This window comes from Vicugna pacos, chromosome 21 (genome assembly GCF_048564905.1).
Source record: "Vicugna pacos chromosome 21, VicPac4, whole genome shotgun sequence".
In the NCBI taxonomy this organism is placed as follows: Eukaryota; Metazoa; Chordata; class Mammalia; order Artiodactyla; family Camelidae; genus Vicugna; species Vicugna pacos.
In genome coordinates, this window is record NC_133007.1 from 16,543,128 (window position 1) to 16,559,131 (window position 16,004).

A 16,004-nucleotide genomic window follows, 5' to 3' on the forward strand; every position below is an offset into this window, starting at 1 on the left:
GCCAGGTACTTATTCTATGCACTAAAGATGGAGCAGTGATCCAAACAGCAAAGTTCTGGTCTCTTGGTGCTTATGTTCTAGTAGGGGAAACAGATAAGCACATACACAGTTCAACACGGAGAAAAACAGAGCAGAGTTAAGGGGTTTAGGGAGAGCCAGGGGTGGGTGAGGCTGCTCTTTTACTACCACAGAAGGTCCCTCTGAGAAGGTGACATGTGAGCAGACACTTAAAGGAAGTGAGGGAGCAAACCACACAAATACGTGCAGCATGTGTGTTCCAGGCCGAGGGAACGGCAGGTGCAAAGGGCCTGAGGCGGGCACATGGGGGGTGTTTCTGAAGAATGAGATGCTGCTGTGACTGGAGGAAGATAAATAAAAGGGCTTTGATCTCTTGATTAAAAATGAGCACACAACACAATCCAGTAATTGAAAAAGATGTATTAAAATATTCACAAAAGTACAGCAACTGAAAAAGAAAACAAAATAATGAGCTTGATGGTTTTTTACCTAGCTGGATACATTTCCATTGAAAAACTACAGATAGTTTGAAATGTTAATCTCTAATCCCTTTTTGATGTCCCCTTAGAGAAAATCATGCATAATTTTAAGAGGTCTCTTTATTGCCCTGCCACTTGGAAGCAACCCCACTGTTGTCAAATCTGTGGCCAGGGACAGGGATGCTGGGACATAGGAGAAAGGGCCAAAAAAGATCCTCAGGAGGTGGTGTGAAGAGGTTTTTGGAAAAAGCCCCAAACCTGAGGGGCTCACACCCAAGCGTGAGCAGCTTCCCTCGGATGAGTCAGTCACAGCCCAGAGTGGGAGGCTCGTAACTGACCACCCTGTCCAGCAGTGGAGGGTGGAGAAAGGTGGGCAGGAGAAGGCCAGGCCGAGAAGGAGGCCCGGGGGGGAGGCAGGGCAGGGAAGGCCCACAGCAGCGGTCAGCGGAAGTGCCAGCTGGTGCTCTGCATGGCAACTTCGCCAACATGCAAAGAAATTAGGGCTTCTGCTATCAGAAGATGTCAGGAATGTTTAGTAGATTCATTGGATCTGTCGAGAAAGGAGGAAAAGGAGAATGTCCCTTTTCTGTTAAAAAAAAAAAAAAGACTACAAGGAAACTACACTTCTCAATATACATACTTGGTCTTAAAAAGTCTTGGATGGCAGTACAATTCTGACAGAGGCGAGGGCTCACCAAGAGCATCATTCTCCTGGCATCAGCCTGCAGAATGGTGCCATCCCAGCCCCCTCCCGCCCCCAGAAAGGTCTCCTAAAGGCTCCTGCAGTGATCACCGTGGAGGCAGAGCAGAGCTAGGGTGCAAGGCAAAGCTGGCCACTTGGCAGGGCTGTCTCGGGGGGAGGACTCTGTGTCCCTCTCCTGCGTGGGGCCTGTGAGCACAGAAGAGGGAGACACAGGACAGCAAGCACCTGTCCTCCTTTCACACTCGACCAGACGCACAAGGCGGCAGGCACGTGTGGTGACAAAACCCCTCCCGTCTCCGTGCACGTAAAGGGGCTGGGAGTCCGAGCCCCTCTGTGGGAATAACAGCAAACAGTCCCTCATAACATAGACGATCGCAGGTGCGGGGTGGGGGCGGGGCGGGACCTGTTTTCACAGCCCGTGCGCCCTCTCTCTCTCTAATCACCTGATGCACACCTTTACCTCTGAATCCTTCTTTATTCCCTTAGAACTCGGCCTTCAAGCTCCCTCACAAGGATGACAAGACAGGAAGGAAAAAACTGCATGGGAGAAGAACTAACATTACCCGTCACCCCCACTCACCCGACCACCTTCTGGGACCAGATCGTCAGCATTCTTCCTGTAACTGTGGGCTTTCCATTTGAAATGGAAAAAAATTCTTTCAAAACAGAAGAATCCAGAAAACGGGGGAGTGGCAATAGAAGTCCACGTTTAAAGATTTTCACGAGGCTTTTCACTCCCAGTTCAAAGAAACAGACATGTTTGAGATGGGGGCGGGGGCATTCAACGGCAGAAGGTGAGTTTTTGGGAAGGATGCCCAAATTATCTAGATTTTTCCTCATCTAATTGTTTATCAATTCCATGTAATGGGGGGCGGGGGGAGAAGAAAAACAGAAGGGAGAAAGGAAGAAAAAAAATAAGACAACCAGGATTAGAGAAGAGATTCCCAAAGCACAAGTACTACCCTTGTTTGCTGATTAAAAAACTCTAGACCCTCTGTAATGTCACAGGTCCCAGAGGCACCAGGAAGCTACGTGGATGCACCGTGACTGACGCTGCTCTTACAGGAAGCATGACTGAAGCTTTATAGAGACGACCCTCTGCAGAGAGCTCTGTGATGCTGGAGACTGGCAGTCTAATTATTCCGTGTCTGCCTACATAGAGGGAAATGAAACTCCTCTCCTTCAGCCGAATGGGGACTGTCATGATAGGTAGGGAGGACTTCAGCAAAGAATACAAACTGATACCTGTTACTCTCCAAATGGTACAGAGCTCCTCAGGCCGGGCCTGGGGTCACTACTCCAGGTCCACGTACGGGGTTGATCTACCAGTATCTGGGAGGAAGTGGCCTCCGGCACTAATCCTCTGCACAGCTTGCTCTGATGACGATATGCTTGAAGGGTGTAATGTTAGAGTAAGTCTACACAAGAGAGAAAGCTAAAAACTGCCCTGTATCTTAGAAAAACATCAACAGAAACTTCTCAAACTGTCCTCAGGTGGCATAGCGAATCGACGCTTTCTAAAAACAATAACCCGATAGGTGGTGCACGTGGTCGAAGGCCACCCTGGACGTGCTTTTTCATAGTATCTCCACTCTCTGGCTAAAATCAATGCTAAGGCGGGTTAAGCCCTTAGACTAAAAGGCCATGTCTAGTATCATACTAAAAGATCTGCTGCCGCCTCCATTAAGGCAAACCACTTCTAAACGATGCGAAGAGGAATGTGTCTGAATTTTCCCAACTGTAATTAAACCCTGAATGGAAGTACAAAAACCGCAAGACAATTTACATATACGTAGAATCATACCATCTTCTCGTCATGCAACACTGGCTCCTCACATCAGGAAGATTAAATAGAATATTTATACACATCCTTTATACACATCTTTTTCTCCTTCTCTGAATAAACATGTGCTTGTCCTTGCCCAGGTCTCCAAGGCCACACGTGGTCATGGGCTACATTTTTCTGCCCCAAGAGTCCAGTTTGGATTTGTTTCTTGCTTAGGAGATGATCGGGGTCGTCTCTTAGTTTTTCCGGATGTCCGCATACACCACAGACTCTGACTTGTTAATCTTGTCACTGTGATGTCCGCCGGAGTGGTCTAGCTGCGCGTATATGACTGGGCCCTGGGGAAGAGAAGTACAATTAGAGGTCTGGAAAAACTGGGGGCCCCGTCAGGCGCAGGGACAGAAGCAATCACGAAGGTGGTATTGTTAGGGTTCCAGACCCTTTTGAATGTCTTCAGGAACATATGTTCCTTCTTAGGAACAATATGTCCAAGACAGACTTTTAAAACAAGATCAGGTACATGTCCGTAGTTGTTAAAGCTGGTACATGGAGATTTGTTACATTATTCTGTCTACTTTTGCATCTGTTTCAAAGGTTCTGTAACAATATAATATTCCTTTTCAGGAATTACCCTTATCTTAATATCTGCCACAGAACTCCTCACCTCTTGTAATGGGGATCAGAGTCTTAAGGACCAAGATGGGTACTCCTAACAGCCTGAGACCCACTGAAATCATGACTTTCAAAATGATACAAGAAACCAACATATTCAGTGCCGTCCAAAAAGACCGTCAATTTGAACTGGTCACTTTATAAACAGGTAAGTACTTAAAAATTTTTCAAATATTCTTCCATGTACCTCCTTATATGATTCTTTTAGTCTAATCTTACCATAACCGATAAAATGATTGCTTCTTTGATATCTAAGATCAGGTAACCGTTCTTCTTGATTTAAAATAATAATAAAAAAAAACCCCTCCAAAAACCAGTCTATAGAGCTATAAGGAGAAGCTCTGGATGGACTGAAGTAGGAGAGGGCCTCGTCTTAGCCTTGGCAGTAAGGAAGGCAGAGAGCTGCTGGGGTGCCCCCCGAGGAGAACAAGGGTGGGAGGCTGGGAGTTCAAACATCAGACAGGTGGTTGCACTGCACAACCCTGAGAGGCCCTTCCAACCCAGAGATTCTAAACTTGTAAACAACAACCAAATAGTCCTGGTTTTAAAAGAGAGGGTTCAGGAAACCCAAAGTCAACTTTTCTTCCAAGCCGGGGATACTCTCCTTAAATTGTCGACTATTGTGTTTAAACTCTCAACTTTGAAATCATAAGCTCAGTAGCCAAAAGCATGTGGCTTAAGATAAACATCCTCACTCCCGCCTAGGAGCCCCACCACCTGCATCCTCTAGTGTGTTACGTGGATCCTGTAGTTCAGGGCCCTTGACTTCTAGTAAGGGACAAACGCAGCTGAAAGGGCTACAGCCCTAAAAGTGGAGCTGTAACATCCAAGGGCTAGACCCAGCGGAACTCGGGCAGATCCGCAGCCTGAGTGGATGACCTGAGCATGGCAGGAGCACTGGTGAGCATGAGTTGTGTGCCCTGGGGCATATTTTTAAACCCCCAAGCACTGGCTTCTTCATCTCTAAAATGGCATGAACAATAGTCTTCTACCTCTTAAGGCGGTTGTGAGAATTAAATGAGATGATATCTACCAATGAGCAGTGCCTGACAGACAGCACTCGATCCACATTAGTCATTATTGTCACGAACGTCTTGTTATCGCGATACACTTGAAAATATACCGAGGCAACCAAGCAAGTAAATCAAGCAGTGGAAGTCAGTGTGTTTGTCTTTAGTCAGTGTGTGATTCCCTCACGCCTGTCATGGGTAACAGAATGGATCCCCCTGTTAATGCTGAATCAGACTGAGATCCTCTAAATCCAACTCAGAAAGCTGCAAGTTAAATGTAAATCTTGGGGAAAAAGTTTTTAAATGCCCTCTATTTTCTACTACTAGGAAAAGAACGAAAACAAAGTGTTTTCTAGCAAGTTAACCGATCCCTGGTAATAGTCATTTCCAATAGGACGGACCCTGGAATTAAATTACATAACTTCCCAGACAAGAAGACCTCGTATCATTAGGCGTTCTGGGGGAAGGAGTTTATACCATGTGATGGATTGCACAAACGGATGTAAACGCTTTTCCCTACACCCTTGCAATACAGTGCTACAGCTCCCCGCACCAGGAATAAGAACTTGCTTCTTGATCCCCTGAATCTGGGCTAGTCTTGTCACTTGCTGTGACCCACAGAACGTGGCAGAAGTAACATATGCAAGTTCCACCCCTAGATTTCCACAGGCCTCGCAGCTTCCACTCTCTCCTTGATCTTGAGACCCATGCGGCCACCACCACCATGTGAAGGAAGCCCGAGCTACCTGATGGCTGATGGGAGACCCAGGGCCCAGTTGTCCTTTGTCTCTCTGGCCAACTGTCTGCCAGCTGTCAGCCTACGAGACTGTCCAGCCAACTGCAGATGCACAAGTGAGCCAGCAGAGGTCAGCTGAACTGCCCCAGACCAGAGGGTCTGCCCAACCAGCCCACAGGAGCTGGAGCCAGATAAATGGTGGCTGTTGTTAAGCCATTATCTTTTAAGGCGGTTTGTTACATAGCAATAGATAACCAAGACGCTGTGAGGGTGGAAAAGAAAGAGAACAGATGAAGTAGAGAAGAAAGTAACAGAATAATCTGAGACAGTCAGTCAACATTAAAACACCCGTAAGGTCATTCACGTCAGACAGTACTGTCTCTCATGGCAAGAGAACGCAACAATTTGTTGAAAATGACTGGGAAATCATTGAAGGACAAAAGGAACTCCCTCCTATGAATGGACTTGCTTCCCACTCTCTGATGTCCTCCCTCCCTTTGCTCCTTAGAACACAATAAGGTCCTAAGGTCAGACTTTGTTAGTTAAGTGCCTAGAACAGACCGTAGGTGGTGGGTGAAAGAACAGATGAAATAATGGATCTAGAGGAATTCTGGGGTGTGAGCTGAGGTCAGGAATCTCCTGATGGATCTAGCTCAATCTAGAATGGCTCCAGCTCGGTCTAGAACAGTTCTCTGTAGCCCGGTTCCGAGGCAGATTTGGAAGCTGAAGGTACCCTGTTCTCTGGGGAACTTGCCTCAGGACCCTAATGCTCTGAGGGCCAAAAATACCACTTAGGACTTCAGGAGGAGCCAGAGAACCCAGATCAATGGAAATGAACCTGCCATCACTAAGACCCTCACTTTTGTGTGTTCAAGAATTAACACCAACACCTCCACCTACACTAACTTAGCTGTTTTTACCGTACATCTTCACACTCCTCCTTTTTTTCTTTTTTGGCTTTGCCACAAAGAATTACAATAAACAAGTGAAAAACTGCTCTGTATATAATATATTTCCCCAACTATTTACTACACAAATAATCTGAAAATGTTTCAAGAAACTTTATTGCTTGACCTAAGTCTATTCTTTTAGTTCCAGTTAGAGATAAAACTATCCCTGAACTCTACCTGCAAGAAACTTACTCCAACATAAAAACATACTGGTGAAGGTGTAGGGGGAGGGTTCTGGAGGAGCAGGGAGATCTACCTCTAAACATGTATTTATCACTCAGAAGCTATTATGTGATGTCCTGAAGTGCACTTTCCAGTCTCTGTAAGCCCTTTATAACCTGAATCTGGACCTTCAGGCATGAGTGGAAACACACCTGACACCCCAGCAGAGGTATCACTAAGCGAGAACACCTGCTCCTAACATGCTCGCTGACTGTTCACAGAACACATTTTCAGTATTCATTTCACGTCACCAAAATAGATGTGAAACACAGCTGTGTACTGTGACATTCTTTGAGATAAATGAAACTGATTATCAAAACGAAGCTGAAAAGAACTGGACAGGCAGGACGCAGTAAGTACATGCCTCAGAGCCACACAGATCTGGGTCTAACACTAGCTCTGCCACGAACTCCTGACCTTGAGCAAGTGACTCAACCTAACTAAGCCTCAGTTTCTTCTTGGGTAAAATAGAGGCAATGAAAGAACTTAGCTCACAGGGCTGTTATGAGGTCTAAATGAGAGAACACATATGATGTATATGTTTGGGAAACACAACACATCTACATACCATAGCTGACACGTACGTAACTATTCCACACAATCACTGTCCTCCAAAAACATTTGCCGTTTGCACACAAAGCGTTAACCATTTCCAGGAAAGGATCTAGAAAACCAACGGTTCAAATACTATAACAATAATTATTTCACACTAATGTCAGTCAAAACTAAGCTTTTCGCAAAGAGAGGGTTGTACTTATCTTTTCCCTAAAGCCAGAATTCTCCAAACCCTAGGTAGTGCTTACCTACCAGCTTCCCAACTCAGCTTCCCACTCTGCTCCCTGGAAGAGCCCTCCTTTGGTTCCGGTGTTCACCCTCCCTTTGCTCAGGTAAATGGTCCCCCCCCCTGCCCCCAGGGGTGAAGCCAGCCACAATTCCTGTCCCCCTGCAGATGGCTGGAAAAGGCATTAGCATGTGAGCCACTCTGGCCAAGGGGACTTAGAAGTTTGCTGGGGAGGCGCTTCCGGTCAAGATCTTCCTCTGTAATAAAAGCTGCCTGGGGGTAGATTCAGCTCTCCCTGCAGGTGCCTTTTTTCATGAGCAGCCAGTTTAAGGCTGAGGGAAGGCGCCTGAGAATAAAAGACAATATGCAGAGGATGAGCGACTAAGATGGAAAGAACCTGAGTCTTAACAAACAAAAAATAAATAACTTACCTTAAAAAAAACTATTTAATCTCATCAATTCCCTAATAGGATAAACCTATCAGGCCAAGTGAGTTTTCACTAAACCGCGAAAATCTTTCTGCCTCAGTCTGAACAAACTGAAGGTGGAGTGTACCAAAAGGATTCTGGTGAGAACAACTTTCACAAAGTCCTCCGCTGCTCTGACAGAGAGGTGCTTCCGGGACCCGTACTGAAGGCGGCATGTGAGACAAGTAACCAACAAGCAATGGCACGCCCCAGGGTCACCTGACGCCCGGCAGTGCTGAGGAGCCGTGTGGAGGATCTGCAGGAAGTGTTTTAACCCTAGGAGAGCAGCCCCTGTTACGAGTTGACCACTGACTGCAAATCTAAGTAAAATAAAAATTGGAAGATCAATCTGCAAGGAGGTCACACAGTCCTCTTCCAAGTCTTGTGTTAACTGGCAAAGGATTTTTAAGCTCCAGAAGCTGGTAAGGCAGAAAAGAGCTTTAACAACGCGTGTAACTGTAAAATAAAAGAGGCATCGTGACTTGATGAAAAGTGACTGAGTGAGACGAAGGTACTCCAGGTATGTGTCACCGAACAGAAACCTTGATCTAAAAAAATTAATAAGTAAGTAAAAGATTTATCTATGTTGGAAAAGAAAAAAAAAATCCTGATCTGCAGCAGGTTGAAGAGAGAAGAGGCCTTTGGGGCCTGCACTGAGCACAGTGGGGGGAACCCAGGAGCCAGCCCTGAGGAACACTAGAATTTTCCTCTCAACGCTGACCTGGTATCATTCTGCAAATGCCGAAAAAATGATAATGTAGATTGACACAGTGCTTGAGTTGCTTCTCTCTAACCTCCAGAAAATGCCAGAGTCAGGCCTGGGCAGAACCCCGGGGGTTTACTCACAGGAGAGCTGAGCCAGTCTGACTCAGGGACAGCAGGCACAGGGTGGGGTGCTGGCACTGAGAAGAGGCGGGCAAGTTGGCTGACAGCAGTGAGCCCTGCTCTCTGCTCCCTCTGCTCCGTTCCCAAGCATGAAATCTGAGGATTTCCTTCTGGAGAAGTCGACTAACCCAAGAGAAAAGACTCCTAGCAATTAACACTTAGAGGTCCCCCAATGACAGCCAGCCAGCACTTTATACAAACAGGAAGCCCACGATCCAGTAAACTCTGTCTCTGCACAAAGAGCTTGGGATCAGATTTGAGTACCTTCAGTGTGAACAGATAACCAAGGACATTTGAGGAAAGCTTCTAACATGAAAGGCAAAAATTATCAAAGAAAAAAGGGAGTTCAAAAGAAACAGCAAAATCCAGTAACAGAAGAAAATATATTTTTTAACGCATAAAAACAGAAGAAAAAAATGATATACTCAGAGAGATAAGTCAACACATCCAGGATATTAGAATCAGAGAATAAACAATAGCTCTTGCAAATCAGGAAAAAAATGATAGCAGAAATTAAATATTCAATAAAAGCTGGAAGATGACGTTGCAGAAATGTACTAGATAGAAGAAAACTGTAAAACAGGAAAAATAAGAAAACTAAAGGATTGCTGTGGGAGATGATTCAATTTCTAACAGGAATTTCCAAGAGAACAGAGAACAGAAAGTGGAAGGAGGAAATTTTCCAAAGAATAATGGATGATGGTATCCTAAAACTGAAGGACACAGTTCTCAGACTGAAAGTGCCCACTGAGTAGCCAGCACAATGAATAAAAAAGGCCCACAATTTTATAAAATTTCAGAACACGAGGGGTAAAAAAGACTCTAACAGAAGGGGAATAAAGCTGGTCTCACACAAAGGATGAAGAATCACAACAGTATCAACTTCTCAGCACTGGAAGCTAGAAAAAGCAGCAATGCCTCAAAATGCTGAAGGAAAAAGACTTCCATCCTGGAGTCCTACCCAACCAGATTATCAACCAAGCTTAAGGGAGAAGAATAGAAACAATTTTTAGGCCTGCTCAAAACCAATGTGTTATCTTACAGTTCTGGAGGTCAGAAGTCTGAAATGGGTTTCACGGGGTTAAATCAAGGTAGCAACAGGGCTGCATTCTTTCTGGGGGCTCTGGGAGAATGTGGTTCCTCGCCTTCTCCAGTTTATGGGAGCTGTCTGCATTTCTTGGCTTACGATCCCTTCCTTCATCTTCAAAGCCAGCAGAACAGCATCTCTAAACTCTTTCTGATTCTGATCCTCCTGTCTCCCTCTTTTAAGGACTCCTATGATTACACTGGGCTCACATGGCGGATCCAGGAAATCTCCCATCTCAAGACCCTTAATCATAGCCGTAAAGTCCTTTCGATAGGTAACGTAACATATCCCACGGGTTCCAGGGATTAGGATGTGGGCATCTTTTGGAAGTCATCATTCTGCCTCTCATACAAAGCCTCAAAATTTGTTATCTCCTGCGCATCCTTTCTCAAGAAGTTACAGAGGATATATTCCATCACAATGAGGGAATAAACTAAAAAGGTAAAGATCTGAGATCCAAAAGAAGAGAGGAAGAAAATTACTTGGGAGGGGAGGCCCCAGATGACTTCCACACAGCAGTCTAAAGCACAACAAAGCCAGAAGACTCTAACAGGTATGTCTCCAAGAATAAAATGAAACCAACAGAATTTCTGATGTGTCTGAATGTGCTCAGAGGTTTTTAACTGGAGAGTTTTGAGAAGGAATATAAATACGCACTTAGAAAACTAAGCAAATAAACAACAAGGAAATATTAGCTCCGCGACAAACAAAACTATTGTACAAGAAAACAAATGTATGTGGTACAACAGTGAAAAAGACAGGGACATGTAACACTGAAAAAACCTACCTAACTACAGTGAGACAATCATACTTAGATGAAGCATGTGGGTATATATGTGCATGTAAGTGTGTGTTGGGAAGAAGGGTTGGTGGGAGAGAGGCTAAATTCCCATAATATGGAGTCAATCAGACAAAAAAAAATCTAAAAATAGCAATAGTAAAGTTATTTAGAAATATGAAAAAATGGCCAAAAGAAGGGAAAGTGTTTGGCTATTGTTTCTTTAAATTGTTTTTCACTCTTCTCTCTTCTCTTTCCATCTCAGACTCCATTCAAACTGCTTGATACTGTCCACTGGCCTACTGGTCTACTACTGCATTTCTGCTCATGTTCCCCAGTCTTTCTTTTATGCTTCATTTTGTTCAGTTTCCATTGTTTCTTCTAGTTTACTGAACTTCTCTTCTACAGTGTCTCATCTGTTGTTCAAGCCATCCCATGTTTTTTCATTTCCAGAAGTTCCATTTTGATCCTTGTTCTAATTCTCTCCTCACTGTTAAGCTTGCCTTTACATCCTTAAGTTTATTGATAAAATTTATAATACTTGTTTTAAGGTCTTTGTGTATGAATTCCATCAGCGATGTCATTTCTGGGTTTGTTTCTATTGATTGATTTTTCTCTTGGTTAGGTATTTTTATTTTCCTCCTTTTTTTATGCTTGGTAATTTTTGACTCGTGCCTGACATTGTGAATTTTTCATTGGCAGATGTTGGACTTTATTGTATTCTTGTAAAGACTATCAGATTTTGTTCTGGTGTGCACGTAGATTACTCTTAGATTAATATGATTCTCTAAAGGCTTCCTTGTGGTGGGTCCACAGTATCTGTCATCTGGTGCTAATTTAGCTCCACTTCTAAGGCGTGACCGTTCTGAGGACTCCAACCAATACCCTGTATGTTATGAGTTCTCTCCTCTCTGGCTTTTAGGAACACAAATGATTCCCAGCCCTGTGTATGTTCCAGACATTGTATAACCTAGTGCTTTTCAGGCGGTTCTTTCTCTGGTCACAGGGAGGTTTTGCCCAAACATGCACAAGTCTGTACTCAGCAAAGGCTCAAAGGGACCGACTCCAGATCCTGACACTCTCTCTCTGCATGGTTTCTTCTTCTCTAGTACCCTGCCCCCTACATCCTAGCCCCCTTGGCCTCCCCAAACTCTGCTCTCTGCCTCCTCCATTCAGTGAGAGACAGCTGAGCTCTGTTTCCAACTCCCCTCAGCTCCGCAGCCTGGAAACTGCCTGGAGGCAGTAAGCTGGGACAAGCACAGGGCTCCCCTTGTTTATTTCCCTTCTCTCAGGGATTACGGTGCTGCACAACCTGCTTTCCAGTGTCTAAAAACCATCGCTTCTTTTATTCTTTTTCCCCTAGTTTGTTTTCAACAGGAGAACAACTCCCATGGCACTTCAAGGGCAGGAAGAAAGGTTTCCATGGCTTCTTTAGGTGTTACGCCTGTCTGCAAATCTAATGCCTTTATTCATAACCCTATTCCCAGTCATAAGACAAAATAAGCGAACCAAGGTATCTGAAGTACAGTACATGATCTGAGAGAGAGTGAGAGAGAAGGAAGAGATAATGAAAGACCTGTACAGACAGACTAGGAACAAGGAGCCTGCTTTAACACCATGACGCCTCAGCTTTTCCAGCACATATGACAACTGTGGACTACCCATGTGGGGGACTTCGTCCACACAACACAGTTATTCCTTTCTTCACTTCCTCTTAAATCCATTCTCCCCACCACACCCCCAGCGACTCCTCCTCAGGGCAAAGTTATAACTGGCCAAATTCCTTATCATGCTTTCTCCCCTAGAAGAACAGAACCACTAAGCTATGGAGTTTCCGCCACGCCACAGTTACAGTCACACCGGCACAGCCAAAACACAGCAGTAGCCACAGTGCTAGATTCTGTGCTAAGCTCCAAATAAAAGTTATTTCTTCCCTGTACTTTCTATAAGAAGTAGAAGCCAAAGTCTTTCCTTGTTCATCAGGCCTACTAATTATTCAGTAAGTGTTTATTGTCAATTTCTTTGAAAGGGTTCATACAAAATAGTTTTTCTGTTTTACTATCAATACCAAGATCAACATCTTCCTGTAAATTCCATGGCTTACAGGGTACCGCAGAATAGTCTCTAGTTCACTTTATTTCCTTGAGCAATTAAGGAAGACTCATTTACATCTGACAAAGCCATTTCCTAATTTCTCTTGGGCCAGAAGAACTACATTTTTTGTGAACAATCTGTTGGTGGTTTGGTGGAAACCTTTACGCAAGTCAGATTCTTCTCTGCCTATTTTCTTATGGTCCTCCTAAACCAGCCCTTTAATCCCCCCTGCTTCTCTTGCTCTGTCTCTCTGTTACTGTCTCTCTGTCTGTCTCTTACAGCTCAGTACTCCCTTCCGCACGGCGGAAAGTGGCAGAGCATCAAAGGGCAGAGCGGGGGACAGTGGGCAGAACTGCATTCGGCTGTTACCTGGTGAGATCCAGAAGGCAGGCTCTTTACCAGACCCTCTGTGTCGGAGGGGGACTTCCGTGGAGCCTGCTTAACCGGTGACACATTCTCTGATGTGTTGCAGCTGATGAGGTGGCAATTTGGAGAACAAATGTAAAAAAAAAAAAAAAAAATTAAAATAAATGGAAACAAAAAAAACCACAAATGCAAGTGATGACAAGACAGGGTAGCAGATGTATAAAAACAAAATTCAACGAAACAGTGGGTATCAAAACAATCACATATCTTGAAACTACTTTTTATCCCTAACACTGATTCTTCCAAGTCAGTGAAGCTACTCTGGGGGAGGTACAGAAACCAGTGCTGTGTAACCTCTTTGCCCCAGTTTACAGTAAAGGTATCTGCTGAATGGGATTCTGGCTACAATGTACATTTTTCCTTTTGGGGCTTTGGCTTTTTCCTCCTGCTGTCAATCCTCCTTTGGGATCAAGGTTTAAAGGAGCAAGCTCTACCTTCTTAATAGCAGTTCATTTATGTGATCATCAAAGGCAAAAGCTCTTCGAAATGTGCTTCCAAAACCACAGCTACAGATCTAGGCTCGCAGTCTTGACCCATCTCATCCTTCCATTCCCCAGCTCCCCACAGTTTCCTTTCCTACCAATTCTGCAACCAAACTAAAGAAAGTCCAGGAAGTCATGAATGGAAAAAAAAAAAAAACTTGTGGAATGCCACATCACACAGGCTGAACTTTTTCAGAGGCACAGAGGTCTTTAACAGCAAGCCCTATCTTATTAAAAACAATCAAGGAAAGTGAATGCCAGCAGGTAACTCACTAGGGATTCCCCAGTGGGCTAGGTCATCAGGAGAGCTTAAATCCTTTATGATGTACATTTGAAAAATCTTAGGAGTTTGTAGAGGATCACATTTAAAGTGTCGTTACTAAGACCAAAGCCTACAATGCATTCTGCAAACTGTGTCTTCTCTGAAATGGGAGGCTATCTGTATGCCCTAAACCAAAATGGTTTGAGTACTCTAACACAAAGAGGGTCTCATTCATTAGTAATACAATTCATGTTTAAAAACAGAAAACTAACACACACACACACACACACACATACACACGGCATTCTGCATGAAGAACATATATATTCAGATGACCAAAACACCTCTGTGTAACCTGACAACCCAGTTTCATCGGGATGGCACACTCAACATGTTTCTAACACAGACACGTGACGTATTTGTGGACAAACCATGATAGCTGTCGGGTTAGCTCAGAGCTAGCCGGCTAGTTGTCAACAAGAGAGATGGGCTGAATACATACACATGAATATTAACAGTAACGGCCAATGTGATTAGTTACCATGTGTCTAGTGGGAGTGGAAGAGGAGACCCTGTTACAGTCCCAATGTGGCGTCTATGTCAGCTTTTCTTAAGAAGTGGAAGATAAGCAGGATCTGATCCCGGCACACCAAGGTAGCACAGGTAGGGGAGGGGAGAAAAAACCAAAGTAAGAAGAGGAGCAGCAGCATTCACGATGCCATGCAGGATTCAGGCACACACGTCCGCGCCTTTATTAACCCGAAAGCATGAACTACAGAGACTGGCATGTGTCACCGCCCCGGATTAGTCTCACGTTGAAAACCAACGCCCCAGTTGTATTTCACCATAAAACACTCACCATGCAAGGGGGCAGGGACAGTCAGCAGAATAGAAACATTTCAAGCAAGTAGTGTCTGAAATTTGAACACTCAAACCCGTTAAAACACAGCACTCCTGAAAAGTAGAGCAGCAGAACCCCAAGAGAGGGGAGCCCGGGGCATGCAATCCTCTCAGATCACAGGCCCTTCCGTGCACCTGGGACACAGCTTGTGCTGCATCAGCGTGAATCCAGCCTTCACGCTCAGTCTTACCACGTGAGCTCTACATAGCGTCTATGGGCTGGCTTTCCAGCTGGAGTGATGAAAAGAGAAGGTCCTTGCATTAGACACACACCCTACGCTCAAATGCGTTCTCTTTGAGATGCCGTGAACAAAAAGAAAGTCTGCTTTTCTATATTGCTGGTGTACTCTGGTGTTCAACTCTTATTATCCCAGTTTGGATGAGTCTAGCCATGCATTTGAGAATGACCGAAGGAAGGAAACGGCTTGCAAAACCACAAACAGGAAAGGCCCCGCATCATCACATGTGGGGGTCATTTATCAGCACAACTCCTCTTACACATTATATTATATGTTATATTTACCTAACTGAAAAGATGAACCTTATGAGATTATTACCAAGAGATTCAAATTAAACTCATACTGGGCAAGTGATGTCTGTGGCTTAGCAACACTAGCTGCAGAGTGGACGTTACTGAAACACAGAGCACAGGCTGCTGAGCAGTTCATTTCAGCAGACCTAAGAAAGAAACTGGAATGGGGATTAGTGTCACAGCCCACATAAAATAGCAGGCCACTGATTTCCGCTTGCCCAAGTCAGAACACCTTCTAAGGAGACGACGGCTCCATTCCGACGTGAAAGCAAACAGTAGCTAATTCTTCACAATTCTTTTTCCATAAAACATATAGAAGTTTTCATAAACTCTGATTTCTTCCCTCCACCCTTCCCCTCCCAAAGCAGGGTTTCTTACCCAGTGTAATCCCGTTTAGAGTTTTTCCTTCTATAGAGGACAGCCAGAATCATGGTGATGAGCAGAGTGAGACCCAGGACCACAGCTGTCACTATGCCCACCACCACCCAGACTGGAAAGGAGGGCAAAATCTCTAGAGAGAAAGAACAAAATAGATTGAAGGTACATTGCTACAGACAAAAGAAATGGAATTTTATTAAATGAATAAACAGGTGTCTTCAGCAATTACCACACACTCGTTTACTGTCCAAATAATGAGATCCTGGTGTCTAATCGATGACATAAGTTATCAGCTGATAAAGAATGAACTTCAGAACTGAAAACATTTCTGCATACACAATCCCTCTCAACGTTCT

The 16,004-nt window shown here is 44.5% G+C and overlaps 1 protein-coding gene across 1 annotated transcript in view; it reads right to left on the bottom strand.

Annotated features, from left to right (window-relative positions):
* Positions 1-423: 423 nt before the first annotated feature.
* MPZL1 (myelin protein zero like 1) overlaps positions 424-16,004 on the bottom strand; it is a 57,165-nt gene continuing 41,584 nt past the window's right edge. The window contains exons 4-6 of the mRNA XM_072946194.1: positions 15,649-15,781; positions 13,038-13,140; positions 424-3,324 (exon numbers count right to left, since the gene is read on the bottom strand). Of these exons, the coding sequence (XP_072802295.1) occupies positions 3,223-3,324; positions 13,038-13,140; positions 15,649-15,781 (338 nt within the window). The 3' untranslated portion in view covers positions 424-3,222. The remainder of the gene's footprint in view (positions 3,325-13,037; positions 13,141-15,648; positions 15,782-16,004) is intronic.